The following is a 19,235-nucleotide window of genomic DNA, read 5'->3' on the forward strand; positions in this document are numbered from 1 at the left end:
GCTGTTGTTTTGCCTCTTGGCACTGGGTGCCGGCAACAAAGTGATTAATACCCGGGGGAGCAAACAGCTGTGCATATCTCTCTATCAGTGATATGGAGGGCGAACAATTTACGAATTTACCCTGTATAAGCTTTATACAGAGTAAAATGGATTTATTTGGGGTTTGGATCCTAATGGGAGCTGGGTGTCTGGGTGCTGGAGACAGGTAACTTGCTGAACTGTTTTTAAAGTCTGCAGCTTTGGAGGCATAGCCCAGAACCTGAGTCTGTGTTGCAGCAGCCTAGCATATCTGGCTCAACAAAGCAGGGTTGTGGAGTCCCAAGCTGGCAGGGAAAATGGGCTCAGAGGTCATTTCAGCACATCAGGTGACAGTCCTAAGGTGATCTCTGTGACCAAACCCGTCACAAACCCCTAAAAAGGGCTCTGTCAGGTTTCGTTCAAGATTGAGGGATCTAAATGGCTTGATTTGCCCCATTTGTGCCAAAGAATACATTTCCTTTTAACACAACGCAACAATACTAATCAGCTGGGGTCACTTGAGATGGATTAGATTACAAAAGGGTAGGATCCCATTCCCATGGCAGGCATTAGTATCCACTGACTCTAAGGCTACTGTTATGCCATCACCTGCCTGAATCCCCTCCCCACCTGCATCCTTGCTTCTTTCCCCCCTCCCACCACAGACGCACAACTAAAACTACAGTTCCCAGCCTGCAGCGCTATTCATTTCCGAGCGGCCCTTGAGTTCCCAGCCTGCAATGCGACACGGGGATCCGTAGTCCAATGGGAGCAGCAGGGGGCGGGTCTATGCAAATATCGCCGGCAGTCGGTCACCTCGCGGGCGGCGCTTCTGTTTCCGCGTTGAGGCGCCGCGGGATTCAGGGACATGGCCAGGCCGGGAACCTGACGTTAACCTTAGCGTCACCTCAGCCACCGGCGCACGAGAGAAGATGGCGTCCATGCTGCTGAAGAGCTGCAGCCGGCGGGTCTGCTGCCTCCCCAGGCCGCTGCGCAGGGAGCCCAAGTGGGGTAAGGCTCGGGCCGGGGCTGAGCAGGCGCCGCAGCGCTGGGCTCCGGCTCGCCAGCGACTGTGGGACTCGAGCCGCCGGCTCCCGAGTCCCCAGCCTAGGCCCTGGTGCGAGGGGCACTGGGGCCGGGCGGGGCCCTGCGGCTGGGGGAGCTGGCTACGGGCCTGACCGTTCAGGGGACAGTGATTACGGGGCGGGCGGGAGCGTGGGGCGAGGCTGCCTCCCTTCCCTGCTTCCCGAGATCACCGGGTGTCATCTGAGCAGCCCTGAGCTCACGTGGGCGACGCGCGTTGGGCGCCCGCGCTTGGTGGTCTCGTCCTGCCTCTTGATCTCTAGCGGCGGGGAGCTCCTGTCAGTGGCCCGGGCCGGCGTCCTCCCTCCACGCGTCTCCTGGGCCCGTGGCTCCTTTATTTCTCTTCGCTGAAGCCTTGGGGTGCTCCTGGGCTGGCAAGTCGTCAGTGCTTTGCTTTATCGCTAGCTCTTGGGGCTGGAACCTCCCAGAAGTTTTTTCCTTTGTATAAACTACTTAGTTCCTGCTGTGCTTTGTCATCCGCCGTATTTGGCCTTTGAGTTAAAGTGCCATTGGCTTTAGTTTTCAAGGCGTTCTTTTTTTCAAATAAAGTGGGTTCTTTGTCTAAGCTACGTATCCTGAAAGTAAATAAAAACCTAACTGACTCCTTGCAAGTAGCAAATCAGCCTTAAAATTGAGTACAATGAAATCCGATGTGCTTATTTTGTTCTAAGAATTTGGCAACTGACTGAGGTTTACCAAATGAGGTATCCAAATGTTTGTGAAACAGTCAATAACTTGTGACAGGTTAGTTCAGGGGGGTGGGCAAACTTTTTGGTCCAAGGGCTACATCTGGGTATAAAAATTGTATGGTGGGCCATGAATGCTCACAAAATTGAAGGTTGGGTGCAGGAGGGGGTGAGGGCTCTGGTTGGGCATGTGGGCTCTGGGGTGGGGCCAGAAATGAGAAGTTCAGGTGTGGGAGGGGGCTCCAGGCTGGGACGCAGGGGTGTGTGTGAGAGAGCTCCAGCTGGGGATATGGGCTCCAGGGTGGGGCTGGGGATGGGCACTTTGGGGTGCAGGAGGGTGCTCCGGGCTGGGACCGAGAGGTTCAGAGGGTGGGAGGGGGCTCTGGGCTGAGGCAGGGAGTTGGGGGTAAGGGGCTCAGGGGTGCAGGCTCCAGGCAGCACTTCAAGCAGCTCCCGGAAGCAGCGGCATGTCCCTCCTACATGGAAGCGTGGTTGGCTCTTGCACGCTGCCCCATCTGCAGGTGCCACACCCACAGATCCCAGCAGCAATGGTATGTCACCCTACAGCTCCTACGTGGAGGCGCGACACCAGCCATGCGGCTCTGCATGCTGTCCAATCCGCAGGCGCTGCCTCTGCAGCTCCCATTGGCCGCGGGTCCTGGCCAATGGGAGCTGTGAGGGATGGCGCTTGGGGCGGGGGCAGTGTGCGGAGAGCTCCCTGGCTGCCCCTATGCCTAGGAACTGGAAGGGGGGACATGCCACTGCTTCCGGGAGCCATGTGACAATCCCCCGACCCTGCTCCCCGGCTGGAGTGCTGGAGCGGGGCAAGCGCCTGATCCCGCTCCCTGGTGGTAGCTTGAGGGCTGGACTAAAAGGCTTCACAGGTTGGACGCAGCCTGCGAGCCGTAGTTTTCCCACCCATGGGTTAGTTGCTTTTAACTGCAAAAAAGATTTGGTTTAATATTTGTGAAAAGGGCTAGCTTGATAGCTGTAGAAGCTTCAGTATTCTAGCCACAGGACATATAACAGTAGTGCAAGATTTGTTGCAATGCTTTACCAATGACCTTCAGTCTTGAGCTGGAGGAATCAGTCACCATGAATGAAGGTTAAATGGCTTTACCAATTCAATTCATGACCTTTGCTGAAGTTGCCAGTAAAGCTGCCACTTGTGATGGACGCTTTCTTTAATGTGGCATACTGGCCAACAACAGCCATCTGATATAGTGATCTCTTATAGTTACTGGTCTCTGCTCAGATACTGAAGTAAAGGACGTGATATAAAAACTAAGATAGATTTGGGCTGAATTTGAACTTGTTGACATGGACAAAAGGTTGGATTTTATTACCATTACTTTGTGCCATTCAGTCCTTCCTACAGCATTCTAAATCTTCAGAATACAGGAAATATGTTTAATCTGTAAACTAAGTTACAGAAGGGTAAATGGGCATACCACTAGCCTCTGTGGCATAGCAATATTTTCTCACAATGCTAACTGATTAGAATATTTCATGTTGGATGAGTTTTGATGTAAAAATTGCTTTAATAACACAGTTTGGCATAACTTAAAAACTCTTCAGGTATTCTGTAGGTGCCATATACGCTCATAGATTAAGGCCAGGAAGGGGCCACTGTGATCATCTAATCTGACCTCCTATATAACACAGTCCATAGAACTTCCTCAGAATAAATCCTAGGGCAGATCTTTTAGAGAAACATCCGGTCTTAATTTAAAATTTTTAGTGATGGGGAATCTACTATGAGCCTTGGCAAATTGTTCCAATGGTTAATTGCTCTCTCTGTTAACAAATTACATCTTATTTCCAGAATGAATATGTCCAGCTTCAGCTTCCAGCCTTTGGGTCATGTTATACCTTGCTCTGCTTGATTGAAGAACACATTAGTAAATATTTATCCCCCATATAGATGATTATAGACTGTAATCAGGTCACCCCTTTACCTTCTCTTTGTTAAGCTTGAGCTGCCTGAGTTCATCGCTATAAAACAGGCTTGCTAATCCTTAATCATTCTCTGAACACTCTCCAATATATCAACCTCTTTCTTGAGTTGCGGGCACCAGCCTTGGACACAGTATTCTGACATCAGTTACATCAGTGCCCATCAAAGGTAAAGTAACCTGCCTACTCCTACTCAATAGTTCCTCTATTTATGCATGAAAGGATCTTGTTAGCTCTGTCGGCCACAGCATCACATTGGGAGCTCATGTTCAGCTGATTATCCACCAGGACCCCCAAATCTTTTTCAGAGTCACTGCTTTCCAGTGTAGAGTCCCTCATCTGCATTCTTTGTTCCTAGATATATACATTTCCATTTAGCTGTATTAAAATGCATTCTGTTTGCTTATGCCTAGTTTACCAAGTGATCCAGATCACTCTGAATCAATGACCTGTCCTCTTTATTTACCATTCGCTCATTTTTTTTGTGTCATCTGCAAGCTTTCAGTGATGATTTTCTGTTCTAGGTCATTGATAAAGGTGTTAAATAGCATGTGGCCACAAACTGATCCCTGCAGGTTTTAACTGGAAACACACCCACTTGAAGATTACATGTTCACAGTTACATTTTGAGGCCTATTAGTTAGCCAGTTTTTAATCCATTTAATGTGTGCCAGATTAATTTTATATTCTAATTTTTTAATCAAAATGTGTGATGCCAAGTCAAATACCTTACAGACGCCTAAAAGTATATTACATCAACACTGTTACATTTATCAACTAAAATTGTAAATTCATTTAAAGAAATTAGTTTGACAGGATGTGTTTTTTATAAACCCATGTTGAATTGCATTAATTACATTACCCTCCTTTAGTTCTTTATTAATCAAGTCCTGTATCAGCAGCTTGGATTGATGTCAGGCTGACAGGCCTATAATTACTCAGGTCATCCTGTTTACCCTTTTTCAAATCTGGCAGATCATTAACTTTCTTCCCGTCTTCTGGAACTTCTGAAGTGCTCCAAGATTTATTCAAAATCAACAGTCCAGCAAGCTCCTCTGCCAGGTCTTTTAAAACTTAGATGAAAGTTATCTGGACCAGCTGATTTAAAAGGGGAACAGGGACACAGGCAGGCTCTACTCCATGTCCCCCTTCCCAGTTGTGATGCCGCAAACACTCTGTGGCATCACAGCTGGGAACAGAACACTGGGGAACAGACTCTATTGGCACATAGAGGTAAGCCTGACTGATGCTAAGGGCTATGGAATATGCTTACTTGGAAACTAACCCCAATAAACATTGCATTGTTTGCACTTTGGACTTCTGGTCTTTTGCTGCTTGCTGTCTGCGAGACAAGAACCAGGGAAGTGTGAAGGTGGAGGGAAAGCCCTCTAACACTTAGCTACTGGAGCTGGTCAGTGTTTAGGGAGAGGAGGCTGAGCTGGGACCCAGGATACCCTGTAAAAAGTCATTGGCAAGTGTGCACGCTCCCACAGTTTTTGCTCAAAAAAGGGCCTTTTTCCACTTTAAATGGCAAGTGTAGACATTGCCTAAACCTTATTAAAGTCAAGATATACCACGTCTACCCTGTCTCCCCCCCCACCCCTCCCCCGAAGGCTTGTTACCCTGTCAAAGAAAGTTATCAGGTTGGTTTGACATAATTTGTTCTTGACAAATCCATGCTGTTACTTATCACCTTATCTTCTAGGTGTTTGCAAATTGATTGCTTAATTATTTGTTCCATTATTTCTCCGGGTACTGATGTTAAGCTGACTGGTTTGTAATTCCCCGGTTTGCCCTTATTTCCCTTTTTATGTATTGGCACTATATTTGCCCTTTTGCAGTCCTCTGGAATCTCTCCCGTCTTCCTCGACTTTTTGAAGATAATCGCTAATGGCTCAGTTATCTTCAGTCAGCTTCTTGAGTATTCTAGGAAGTATTTCATCAGACCCTGGTGACTTGAAGACATCTAACTTGTCTAAATAATTTTTAACTACTTCTTTCCCTATTTTAGCCTCCCTTTCTTTTATTTGGTTATATATTAATTTTTTACAGCTGCCTTCACTTTCCCTTTAAACCAGCAGACCCTTCTTCCTCAATTGTGGGGTTATGGCTTCTTGTAAACTGTTGTTAAATGATTCTTAATTATCAGTCACAGTTTTCTGACTAAATTCTTCTTCCCTGCTGATTTATTTTATTATTGTTTCATGTGCTCCTTCAGCTGGAACATACCTCTGTTGTTAACCCATTGTTTCATGACAAAAATCCATTTATAATAGTTTTGTTTTATCTTCGATCCACTTTAATCTTAGTTCATCTTGTTCATTCAGCAAGTAAGTAGTTTAAGTGCTTCTTAGAATCTTAAGTATTCTTCCAGTAAAGATCAAGGCTTTAAGTACCACAGACTTACACTTTTGGAGTTATTATTTTCATGATAGACATTTTTCAGTTGAATTTTAAAAACAAATACATAGTATGTAAGTTCTTCTGTATCTGAAGCCTTTTTTAGGGTGTGTAAATTTTAAAAGGTTTCATGTCAAGGTTCCTTCCCTGCTCTGAACTCTAGGGTACAGATGAGGGGACCTGCATGAAAAACCCCCTAAGCTTATTTTTACCAGCTTAGGTTAAAACTTCCCCAAGGTACAAACTATTTTACCTTCCCTGAACTTTATTGCTGCCACCACCAAGTGTCTAACAAATATAACCAGGAGGGAGCCCACTTGGAAACGTCTTTCCCCCCAAAATCCCACTAACCCTACACCCCCTTTCCTGGGGAAGGCTTGATAAAAGTCCTCACCAATTTGCATAGGTGAACACAGACTAAGAGACTAAGGTGCCACAAGTACTCCTTTTCTTTTTGCGGATACAGACTAACACAGCTGCTACTCTGAAACTTTTTGTAAATTTTAAAAGTAATCCTATCATTCTTATTACTGGTTTTACAGTAGTAGTACAAAAAAATTGTTTGTCTACAGCTCTTATCCAAATGGATGCTTTTCTTGCTTCCTAAACAGGTAATCCTGGTTAAGGTTTTCTAAAGGGGCAGTGCCAAGTACTTTAAGCTGCAGATGTTCTCTTCGCAAATATCCCAATTATATTTATATGGGTGGTTTTTAATGCCTTGGCAACGAGGAGCATGAATCTTCTTTTTTCCTTTCTCTTGGCCTAGATTTGGCTAGTTCTCATGCGTTGCACATTGCTCCAGGTCTGAAGTTGCACATGAGAAGGGACTCTTCAGATATAGACACACTTCCAAAAGTTAAAATGAATATAAATTAATAGTGTTGTATAACCTTTAAACAACCTACATTTTTGGCCTAACGTGCTGTACCTGACGAGAGTCATTTCTAAAGTAACAGTTGGCCTTTTAAAATAATTTAGTTCATTATTAACATTATGGGTGAATTGTCTTCCTAAATTTCAATCTGTTTGCAAATTATTTGTTTTTTTGTTGTTGTTGTTTTTTTTTTTTTCAGGTAACTTGGGAGACCGTGCTTGTCTCAGTTGTGTGTCTCTGAGGTTGATAAACCATACGTAAGTAACTGTAAACATGACAATTATTTTTCTAGTCTTTTAAAACGCTGCCAAGCTATCCTAAAAGCTTTAATACATCATAATGGAACATAGTTACCAGTCTGCTGGACAAGGTACACAATTACTAGCCACAACCCATATTATAGAGCCACAAAGTGAAGCCCAAGAATAGTACCTTAGTCATATGCCTATTATGTTACTTTTGGGAATAGGAATATGTGACATAGTTTCTTTTTCTCCCAATCTATCCTCCTTGTCTTATGCCAATGCAATAAACAAGCACTGTTTTTGTGAAAGCAATAAAAAGTGAATTCTCTTCTGATGATCAATTGCAAGTGACACCACTGGAAGTGGAAACTCTCCTTCATAACACTGCTGGTCCACACTCCACTATCGCATACACATATGTAAATGTTGGTCTCAGTTGGTTTTGAGCAATAGTTGATAGGGCCCTACCAAATTCACGGCCCTGAAAAACGCGTCACGGACCATGAAATCTGGTCTTTTGTGTGCTTTTACCCTATGCTGTACAGATTTCATGGGGGAGACCAGCATTTCTCAAACTGGGGGTCCTGACCCAAAAGGGAGTTGCAGGGGGGGGTCACAAGGTTATTTCAGGGGAGTTGTGATATTGCCACCCTTCCTTCTGCACTGCCTTCAGAGCTGGGTGGCCGGACAGTGGCAGGTGTTGACTGACGGCCAAGCTCTGCAAGCAGCAGCGCAGAAGTGAGGGTGGCAGTACCATACCAGGCCATCTTTACTTGTGTGCTGCTGCTGGTGATGGTTCTGCCTTCAGAGCTGGGCTCCCGGCCAGCAGCTGCCACTCTCCAGCTGCCCAATTCTGAAGGCTGCACTGCCGCCAGCAGCAGCACAGAAGTAAGGGTAGCAGTACTGCAACCCCCCTTCCCCGCCCAAATAACCTTGCGACCCCCTGCCGCCACAAGTCCTCTTTGGGTCAGAACCCCTACACCTACAACACCGTGAAAATTCAGATTTAAATAGATGAAATTATAAAACTTGTGATTTTTAAAATTTTATGACCATGTAATTGACCAAAATGGACTGTGAATTTGGTAGGTCCCTATTGATAGTTAAAGGGCAAGCACAGTTCACTTTAGCCCCACATTCAATAGACCAAGGCTATATGTAACCTGTGTTACGGTCTTGGCTGAATCCTTCAAGTGGATGGTCATTATTGCACTCAACCTTTTGGGTCCTGTGCACTTCCCAAGCCTGCTGGTTCTGGGCAGAATCCAGTCACTGTTCATAAATCAGGGCTTCTAAGGTACACGCCTAGGTGAAGACCTCCTGTCTTGCGCCCTTCTGTACGATGTGGGACTCCACGGGCCAACTGTCTTAGGCCCAAAAACCAATGCTGAGTTCTCCCAAATCTTCCCAGTCACTTAGGCTCCCCAGAGTTCCACCTCATTGATTTATAGTTTAACCCCTCAGGGATCATGTGATATGTAATGCAAGGAACACAGGCTTTGCACAGGAGTTTCTTAGCCACAATAACTTTTACTCTTAATGCATATAAGAGTTACATATTTTTAGGAAAAACAACAAAGCCTATACACTGTGTCCCCTAAATCTGAGCTCACCCCTTCCTGTGAGTCCTAAGCCTCTGAAAATGTTGGAGGGTGGGCCCTCTCCTGTAGTCCTTTTGTTGTCTAGCAATAGACAGCCAGTGAGAGTGAAGGAGGCTAGAGCAGTTCTTGCCTTTAGGTAAGATTTCTGCCCCCTCTGTCAAGTAACCCACCAATCAGCTGCAGAACTCCAATCAGGTGGTTGGCTTGGAAATTCCAGCCCCTTGGATCCAAACTAGGAAAATCCAATTCACTCCAGCCCACTCCTATCTGTAGTAAAGCCATTGTCTTGGGGTAAAAAGAAAAGGAGCTACAGCTCACAAAAGCTTATGCTCAAATAAACTGGTTAGTCTCTAAGTTGCCACAAGTCCTCCTTTTCTTTTTGCAAATACAGACTAACACGACTGCTATTCTGAAACCTGTCTTGGGGTAGACCCCCTTAATTGGAACACAGTCACAGTAAACATGTCTTGTGTTCTGGGAGGTATCAAGAATTAAAAGAAGCTGCCCTGGGTCTGTCCTTGACAACTTTAGAAAGCTGTAATTACATGTTCAAAATGTAGGTCATATTCTTCAATAAGGTGGCTATCAGTGGAAGGTCACAAATTTTATATTTTTATACATACATACACCAATCTGTCACACCCTCATCCTTCAGTTCCTCTCTATCCATCTGCCCAAGCTGTCATAAAGCCAGTGTCTTCCTGTCTGTCATTTATGTAAATAATTGTAACCAGTTCATAAGTAATGTGTAATATACTCGAGTTTTAGTTTTATAGGGGTTTTTTTGGTTGTTGCCCAAGATGGTAGATCCGTCTAGGAAAAGAAGATTTGAAATGTTCCGAAAAAAAGTACTTGCCTGCAAGGCCTCTCCCAAAAAGGACCAGAAGGATGGAAAGACTTGAGTCTAGTAATGCACCAGTCTAGGAGAGCTTCTGTTTAAAAATAACACTACTCTTCCCAACCATTAGTAAGGCTGCAAGTCTGTCACGGAGGTTGCAGAAGTCATGGATTCCATGACTTTCTGCGACCTTCATGATTTCGGCAGCCAGTGTGGCTGATTCCTGGGCAGCTAGCCTTGGGGACCGCTGGAGCACCAGAGGCAGTCAGCCACTGCCACTGGAGCAGGGGCCAACTGTCAGCCCCAGGAGCCCCCCAGAGCCGCACCATAGGATCAGCTAAGGTTTAGTCGGGGTATTTATTGTAAAAGTCATGGACAGGTCACTGGCAGTGAACTTTTGTTTAGTGTCTGTGACCTGACCATCACTTTTACTAAAAATACTCTTGACTAAATCTTAATCTTAATCATGAGTAGTGTTGGCACAAAGTCGTCATCTGTGCTAATATCAGATGGTAAATAACCCCTTTCAGTTTGGTATTTTGTAAATAGTGGCTCTTAAGGAAATACTGAACTGCATTCCACCAATTCACAATATCAGTTTTTTGGATGGTGCCAGTGGTTGACCACACAGTAAGAAAGTGGTACTCTGACAAGGATTACATCAACAGACCTTGGCAGGACACTGACATTGACTTGGTTTGATTGGTCCTGGGTGCTGGTTTGATTGGTCGATCAAAATTTCCACAAATCTCACCCTTTGAACGGTTTGGTAGAGAGTGTGTTGGGGGATCTTAAAGTCACTGGTGTGAACTCTGATCATCCTCACGATCACTTGGATACAGTCAGGTAAAATTTTCTGCAGTGCAGTTGCTCCCCGTCTCTGGCACTATATGGATGCATCCTATATATTATGGAAACTAGAGTTCTGGATTAAGCTGTACCATCACTGAATCTGTAGGGTTCATAGTTCCTGCTGGTCAGTGGGAAGTCATTATAAGAAACCTGCTAGCAGTGGGGCTCTGAAACAATGTCCTGAAAGAGAAAAAGGAGTTATTTGCAAACAGTAGCTCTTGTTTTTTGAGTGTATTGTCTCTGCAGTGCCACTCTGATCCTTTCTTCTTCCCTCTGCTTATGCACCAAACTAAATAGGGTTTCCACAAAGAGAGGAGAGTCTGGTATTCTATGTTTGGCTTTTTGAATGTAGGGTTTCAGGGAAATTCATGCACCTCCTAACTTCAAAGTGTTCTACAAATGTAATTCTAACATTTAATTTCCTATTGTATGGGAGTCTTTTCCATGCCTCTATTTTCTTGGTCCTTTTTGGAATACAAGACCACTTGTATTCCTGCTATACTTTTTGAGATGAGGTACCCAAAATTGAACATAGTATTTAAGGTGAGGGTTACAATCTAATTAGATAATGGTGTTTAAATTCGCTCACTTTTTTTGACCACTCCTGGGCACTGATCAGATATCTCCACGGAGCTGTCTATAATAACACTAATGTCTGAGTGCTTAATTTAGAATCGGTCAAATGTGGATTAATAGTTCAAATGTTCCTTTAAATGTGTGTTACCTTGCACTTTTCTACATTAAATTTCATCTGCCATCATGTTGCCAAGTTTTATTAGGTCCTTTCTCAGCTTGATTAAATTTAGTCATCAGCATATTTTACTTGCTTGGCTTTTCTATTCCTATACTAGATCATAAATAAATACATTAACATCAGACCGATACATACAACATACAGATCCTTTGAACAACTCACTATAAACCAGTTTCCACATTGAAAATAGACCACTTAGTTTTACTCTTTTCCTGTATCAACAAATGTATAATCTGTGTTAGAACTACTCCTTGGGAAATTCTGCACCAAAAAATTAAAAATTCTACCCATAATATTTTAAAATTCTGCATACGAGTTTGTTATTTTGGTAATATATTTCAAAATACCTGTCAAGAAGTATGTCTGTAACAATACAGAATAAAATAAATTATTTATAAAAAAAAAAAAAAAAAATTCCCACAGGAGTAGAGAGTTAAAGAAACCCCTATGACAGCCCAGTTCCGGTTTCTCTGTTATGCTTTTGTTGGGCGCCTCAGTCTGGGTGTGTCACACATGCCAGCTGGAAACATCTTGGGAGAAGACTCTACCCGTCCGGTCTCAGACACCCTCACCCCAACCCCACCAGCGCTGAGCTGCGGGACACCCACACCTCCCCCTCCATCCCAAACACCTGTACCTCCTACTCCCCAGGGCCAGTCTGTGGGGCTTCTCCCAGCCCAGACACTTGCACCCACTATCCTCCAGAGCTGAGCTGCAGGATGCCCCCACAGTCTAGACACCTGCACGCTCCCTGAGCCCAATCATGGAAACCCCCTCAGCCCAGACACCTGTACCCCCCCCTCCAGAGCCCAGCCGTTTGGTGCCCCCCAGCCCAGGCAGCTGCATCCTCTGAAGAGCTTAGCCATGGGGCGCTCCCCTAGAGCCCAGGCACCTGCATCCCCTACCCTGTAGCCCAGCTGGGGGGTACCCCCCAGAGCCCTGGGTTCTAGAGAGACAAACAGCCTGTGATGCTGGGTCCCAGGTTTGTACGGAGTTTCTTGCACACCACCTCCTTCCTTCAGGATGTGCTGGGAACCACATCTGCTTGGAACCCTCCAGCTCTCTTTCCCACCCCCACCAGCAGTGTCCTGTATTTGTGAGCTGGAGAGTCAGGCTCCGCTGGATCCAGTGGCCCCTAGTGGCAGCCAGCATCTCCATAGCACTAATTCTGCAGGGAAAAATAAAATTCTGCACGGAACATTAGTTGTGCAGTGGCACAGAATTCCCCCAGGAGTATAGAACATCTCACTTTGTCGCTGTTTAGTTTCTATCCCTCATTAGACCCACATTTACCTTTTCCATACAGGGACCTGGGGTTCCCATTTAACTAATTCCATAAAAATGCTACCTTGCAAGTGATACTAGGTAGTTATTTTTGTTTAAAAATTACACAGGATTAATTTATTTAACTTCCCATAATTTTATTTTTTGTATCTTAAATAGCCTTTGACATTTTGTGATTAAGTACTTATCTCTTATCTTCTCTGTAGAAAAGCTGTGCTGAAGAGAGAACTTTCAGTTACAAAGAATAGCACCAAAAGGTTACCATTAACCTCTTTTTCCCACATGCGTTACAAACAAATCTTCAAATGTCACTGTGCATTAGATTTTGGTTAGTTTTAATTATATGGGAAGTTTGAGGGGTTTGTTATTACTGAGATCACTAAGGACAAAAGTGTGGTTTGACACAAGTCTTACAGGACCCATTTTAAAAACTAATTTTAACTGGTGAACTAATAGATTTAATTATAAATTTTCAGAAAACTCATTCTGTATTCAGAGTAAGTGGTGGTATCTTTGGGAGGATATGCTTATTCTTCAAGAATAACGCGGTGGCTGAATTTCCTGCTTTAAATGCAAAACTCAACTTAGCCTTAACTGTAGAAAACTGCAAATGACTCTTCCATAATAAAATATTAAATCATAGTGTAGGACAGTGGTTATACTAAACAATTTTGAAAACATTTTCATATGCTAATAATGGGCAGGGGTGGGCTTGAAGAAGTTGTCTTGGGGAGTACCATACCCTGGGCACCATCACAGCATAGATTTGTCATGATCTGTTATCCTGAGCTATGATGGTTATCAACTGCCTTTCGGGGATTCCATCACCAGTATAGTTCATAACATACCAAGTTAAAGTACAGTTCTACACTTCAAAAAAAAAAAAAAAAAAAAAGCACTACAGGAATCCCAGTTCATGTCTCATTGATTAATATCAAATTTGCTTACTTTATAAGTAGAAAGAAAAGTTCTTTCTGCCAGCTCCGAAAATTTAAGCTGGGAAAAATCAAAGCTATTTCAGTCCTATAATTTAGCAGGGATGACTTTGTGCATGAGTTTCAGTTAATGAAGAATTAACTGCACTTAACTTAAACGTTACATTTACTACTTCAGTGTTCCAGATGGTAAGAAAAGTGCTAAAGTACAAACCTGATTGCATTTAGGGAGTGGTTTTAATTTTGTACATGTAATGAGGACTTTTGGAACAATGCCTTTATGTTCATTTTCAGAATACATTTAATTCCCCTTTCAGAAAGGAATCAAAAGGGGTTAATGAAATAGGAGTCTGTTGTCCTATACAGACCATCGATAAGATTGAGCTTGCAGTTTTAGCAGACCAAATATCTGCTGGAGAAAGAATGTTAGAGGTAAAGAGATGATAAAGGGGTAAATTTTAAGTAGGTTTATCTGATACTAATTTCCTTTCTCCCCCTTAACCCTACCTAGCAGCTTGTACTTTGTCTTTGTGTGCCATCCACAGAGTATAGGAGATATGAAATGCTTTAGATAAGTTACTTCTCACTGATTTCTAGTTTTACGTCTGCACTTAGCTTTCTAACCTAAATTGAAAGCATTATGGTCACTGTTTTTTCTCACGTTTGAAATTTTGAAACAACAGACTTTTTCCTCCCTTGAAAGTAGTTTACAGGAGAAGAACCTATAAGTAAGTTACAACGTTGTGTATATAATCACGGTTTTCAAGTGATAGTGACATACACTTTTTGATCTTCATAAATATGATTTTAAACATATAGTAGAACTTCCTCCTTTAGCACATATTGTTGGATCTCTTAAATGCCTTTTTCTTTCTTCCTTAAAGGAATGTACACTTCAAATATTGCACTAGTGTCCACCCTGTTTACCTTTACTCCAAGAAAGATCAGTACAGTTGTTTGACTAAAGGACCTGAAAAAATGTACTTTAAAGTTGTGAGCTCTCCTGTCTCATGGACTCCGCTTGCAAGTTTGGGCATTTTGGGGCCCCAATACCTTCCAGTACGATGGTGGCATTCTTCACATCCCCATAATGATGACTCCATGGTGGAAAAGTCACTGAAGTCTTTAAAGGATAAAAACAAGAAGATGGAAGAAGGAGGCCCTGTATATAGTCCAACAGTAGAGGTTGTTAAAAAATCTCTTGGACAGAAGATTGCGGATGAGGTGAAGCACTATTATCATGGCTTTCGATTGTTATGGATTGACACAAAAATTGCTGCAAGAATGCTCTGGCGAATACTTCATGGCAACGTTTTGTCTCGCCGGGAACGGAGGCAGGTAATGAGTACATGTAGTCTGTTCTATTTACTATTGAGTGATTAGACTCCTTGCCTGGGTTAAATTGAGTGGGTTCCTTGTCTTTTTTTTTTTTCTTTGTATTTAGAATCAATAAGGTTACCTCTAGCATCCTTAGTTAAGGGAACTTTATCCAGTATCTGATGCAGCCAATTGGAAAAAAAGACTGAGGTTTATTCATATCACATAAACAGTATCTATATTTATGTATATGTTAATTTATTTTAGTGAGTCTCCCAAACTTAGGGCTACGGAGCTAAACTGGCGCAGTTGCAATTGATGCAGTGGCACTGATTTAGCGGGTCTAGTGAAGACGCACTCAATTGATGGGAGAAGTACTGTATCATATATCAAAAATGAACATGATACAGAGGCTGCAGCTGTTCTATTCAATAGTTGTCTTGTTATATCAATTTTTTAATGCACTTGTGCAGTGTACAGTAAACATTTCTTCTGACAAAAGGGACATCTTTTATTAGTTGTCAAAATATAATTTTTCAGGTTTTTTTTAATGTACAAAAAATAATTATGCAATACTGGGGACCAATTGCTTACCAGAAGTTGTTTGAAAACCAAGCTATTTGAACTATTATAGTAGATGCTTTGAGTGTAAAATGGATAAATGCATATTTTATTTGTTCCTAAACAAAATAGACTAATTTGAAAACACTTAGAACCACTTGTGGGAGCTATGATTCAAACCAGAATAAATCTTAACACAATTTAGAGGTTGATGTTAAGAATGTTTCCCATTTTGCTTGGATTTGAAGGTATGTTCTTGACTCTGAATTTAAACCAGGCTTGTAGCTTTGATTTATTTTCTTAAAACTGTTTTTAGTACAATGACTAAAAATGGACAGGTTCTTGGTATGTAGCCTAAAAGGAGATGATTTAACTAAATTGTAGTTTTTCACCCCAGATGGGACCTGAACCCGCAATCTCTGACTTAGAAAGCCATTGCCTTATCCATCGGGTCCCTGCTGCCCAGTTGTTACATTGTGTGACTCAGAACATATAGTAGTACATTCTCAGACATACAGAACGTAGAAAACTTTTGTGTCAAATAATACATTGAATGTCCTTAAATGATCTTGTTTTGATTTTCTTCAAAGTAAAAAAGTGCATTAAGTTTGTTTTTGTTTTTAAATCAAAGCTGTCTCTTTATGACAATACAGAGCCTACAGGAGGGCAGTGTTATACTATACCTGAACAGGGGAGGCAGGTAGACTGAGAGTGTATTTGGTATAATGTCCTTTTAAATATTTTGTCAGATCAGTGAAGTAGCTAAATAGTCTTGACATCGTGTGCTTCAGCTCACTTAAGAAATATCTGAAATAATTTTTTAGGCTATAGGCACATGTGTAGGTAAGTCACGTATTACAGTACTGGATATGTGTTAGAAATCCAAGAGGAATTCTTTCTTTTCAGTTTTTGGCTTCCCATGTACAAATCTATGAAGGTTTATAGGTGTTTTCAAGAACTTGTGAAAGTTGATCAAAGAAAAACTAATCCTATTTGTAAAGATCATGTGTTCAGTGAGGGGCACTAGTGGTTTTGTGAATTACTGGTTGACAATGAGTTGTTTCTTTAGTTTTAAAAAGTTTCCCATAAAACCCTGAACCAAAGATTTATATATTAAATTGACCAAGGGTCTTCAACTTGTACTAAAAGAATACTTAAAAAGTCTTAAAGGGGTGAATTCAGCTTAAAGTCTTGCCTGCTGTTGGCACAAAAAACAGGTAAGATTACTACAACTGGAAGAGATTAGAGAAGAAAAATCTTTTAGTTCATTTAGTTACAATACCGGACCCTCGCTAGAACGCACATCTATATAGCGCGAATTCAGATATAATGCAGTCACGGCCATGGATCCCAAATTTAAGTACTGTACAGTACAATTTTTTTGAGTAAAGCTGCAATAAATCGACCGCTGAGTGCTCTCCTGTCGACTCTAGTATCCACCAGAACAAGGAGCACAAGCACGGTCGACAGGAGAGCGTCAGCTATTCACATAGCTGAAGTTGCGTATCTTAGATGGACCCCAAGCGGTAGAGTAGACAAGCCCTAAGACGATTGCTGTAGGCCTAGAATGCCATACAAATGTAATGTAATAAAAATTTACAGGTACAGTATTTATCTTTAGAAAGATGTCAAAATGTCTGGGAAAAGGAAGGCTTACTCGGTGCAGGAGAAATTGGATGCTGTTGAATGACTTAAGAATGGCGAAACCCAGGCAAAGATTAGCTGCGATATTGGCATTAACGAGTTCACCTTTCGTGGATGGCTAAAGAATGCTGACAAGCTTGGAACTTACATTCAGAACCTGAATGAAGATCATGGCCTTCAAAGAAAATGAGCCCGTTTAGCGAATGATGTCGATCTTGATTCTGCGTTGTACACGTGGTTTGTGCAAGAACAGCAGAAAGGCATTCCAATCTCTGGTCCGCTTATAGCCATGCAAGTGGAAAAATTTGACCGGGAACTTAATGGCGAATTCAGCAATTTTTAAGGCGAGTTCAGGTTGGCTATGGCTATTTCAGAAAAGACACGAAATCTCTCAGATTGCAGTTTTGGGAGAAAAATGCTCTGCTGATGCCGACGCTGCGCAATCGTACCCTGCGAAGCTGAGGGAAATTTTATAGGCAGAGGATTACTCAGAGGAACAGGTTTACAATGTGGACGAAACAGGAATTTATTATAAAATGTTGCCTGATAAAACCCTGGCTGTCAGAACAGATGAATGTAAAAAAGAAGGATACAAACAGGCAAAAGATCGCCTTACTTTACTGTTTTGTGTGAATGCAACTGGCAAGCATAAATTAAAACCATTGTGCATTGGAAAGTCTCGCAAGTCTCAGTGCTTTCATCACATAAATGTGAATTGCTTACCGTTTTCATACAAGAACTCCAAATATTCCTGGATGACCAGAGAGAATTTTGAACAATCGTTCTTCACCGAATTTATCCCTTCTGTGCGAAAGCATTTCTGGGCAAAACACGTAGAAGAAAAGGCCATTCTTTTGCTAGACAACTGTCCAGCGCATCCTCCGGCCGAAAGACTCGGAACCCGTGATGGTAAAATATGGGTTGAATACTTACATAAAAACACGACTTTCAAAATCCAGCCGCTTGATTAAGGTGTTATCACCATTTTTAAGCAGCACTATCGACTGAACTTGGTACAACAAATGATAGAAAACGAGTTGTCTGTCACCGATTTTCTGAAGAAGTTGACTATAAAAGACTTTGTCTACATTGGTCGCAATTCCTGCAATTTATTACACGCTGAAACGATAAACCGCTGTTGGATGGTGGGACTGAGAGTCGTTTGGCCACCCGCTCCTGGAAGAAAATGAAGAAAGCAGATCACAGTCTGATGAGGAATACAACTTCGAGGGATTTACAGAGGAGGAAGTTGGAAGAACAGACATGGAGTGGATGCAGAAGCTGTGCCAGCAACTGTTTGGGCTCAGAGTGACTGTTCTGCCACAAAATATCGAGTCCTGGATAAGAGGCGACAATGAAGCAGAAGAATTTTGTCCCGTTGCTGAAAGTCTAACGGATGACCAAATCCTTCAGGCAGTACGATCAAACAACATTCCAGAAGTTGAAGAATTGGCCTTCGCCGTGGAAGAAGAAGAGGAAGAGGACATCGTTCCAACGTCCACCGCGACCATAGCCAGCTTAGAGACTGCTTTGAGATGGTTTGAGATGCAAGATGTTGAGCCTATAAAAATTATGCAGCTAAGTAGTCTTTTGCAGTTTGCTAAGTGGAAGTGGCACAGCAGCAAGAAGCAAAAGCAACTCACCGACTTTTTTAAGAAAACTAGACTAGTTTATTGTAATGTCTACTTTAAACCTCAAATAAAGCAACACTTTTTTTTTTTCTCGTTTGTTTCCTTCAAGTAGGAGTTTATTTTCTAAGGTTTTCTATACTTTATGGATGTGACATTTACTGTATACAGTAATTTCATTTTAATGCGGTCCCCGCTATAACGTGGTACTTGGCATGGATCCCAAATCCCTCATTCTAGCGAGGGTCTGGTGTAATAGTACCTAGCTCTTATACAGTGCTTTTCATCCATAGAACTGAAAGCACTTTACAAAGGAATTCAGTATAATTATCCCCACTTTACAGAAGGGGGAACTCAGAAAGGGAGGTGATTTGCCCAAGGTCATCCAGAAAGCTGGGTCAGAACCAGAGATGGAACCCAAGTCTCTTGAGTCCTATTCTACTGCTCTGTCCACTAGGACACATTGATAATGTTCTGTCATTATTTCCATTGTGTAGTCTAGTTAGTTAGTTAGTTTTCTCTATTTGTATGTGAGTCTTTCCTACAACAAAAAGAGTGA

At 42.5% G+C, this 19,235-nt stretch overlaps 1 protein-coding gene across 2 annotated transcripts in view; it reads left to right on the top strand.

Moving 5' to 3' along the window:
- Positions 1 to 833: 833 nt before the first annotated feature.
- LETM1 (leucine zipper and EF-hand containing transmembrane protein 1) overlaps positions 834 to 19,235 on the top strand; it is a 68,882-nt gene continuing 50,480 nt past the window's right edge. For both annotated transcript variants that reach the window (XM_077815937.1, XM_077815938.1), the window contains exons 1-3: positions 834 to 1,029; positions 7,217 to 7,274; positions 14,411 to 14,864. In XM_077815937.1, coding sequence (XP_077672063.1) covers positions 951 to 1,029; positions 7,217 to 7,274; positions 14,411 to 14,864 — 591 coding nt within the window. In that variant the 5' untranslated portion in view covers positions 834 to 950. The remainder of the gene's footprint in view (positions 1,030 to 7,216; positions 7,275 to 14,410; positions 14,865 to 19,235) is intronic.

Source organism: Eretmochelys imbricata, chromosome 4 (assembly GCF_965152235.1).
Source record: "Eretmochelys imbricata isolate rEreImb1 chromosome 4, rEreImb1.hap1, whole genome shotgun sequence".
NCBI classification, from domain to species: domain Eukaryota; kingdom Metazoa; phylum Chordata; order Testudines; family Cheloniidae; genus Eretmochelys; species Eretmochelys imbricata.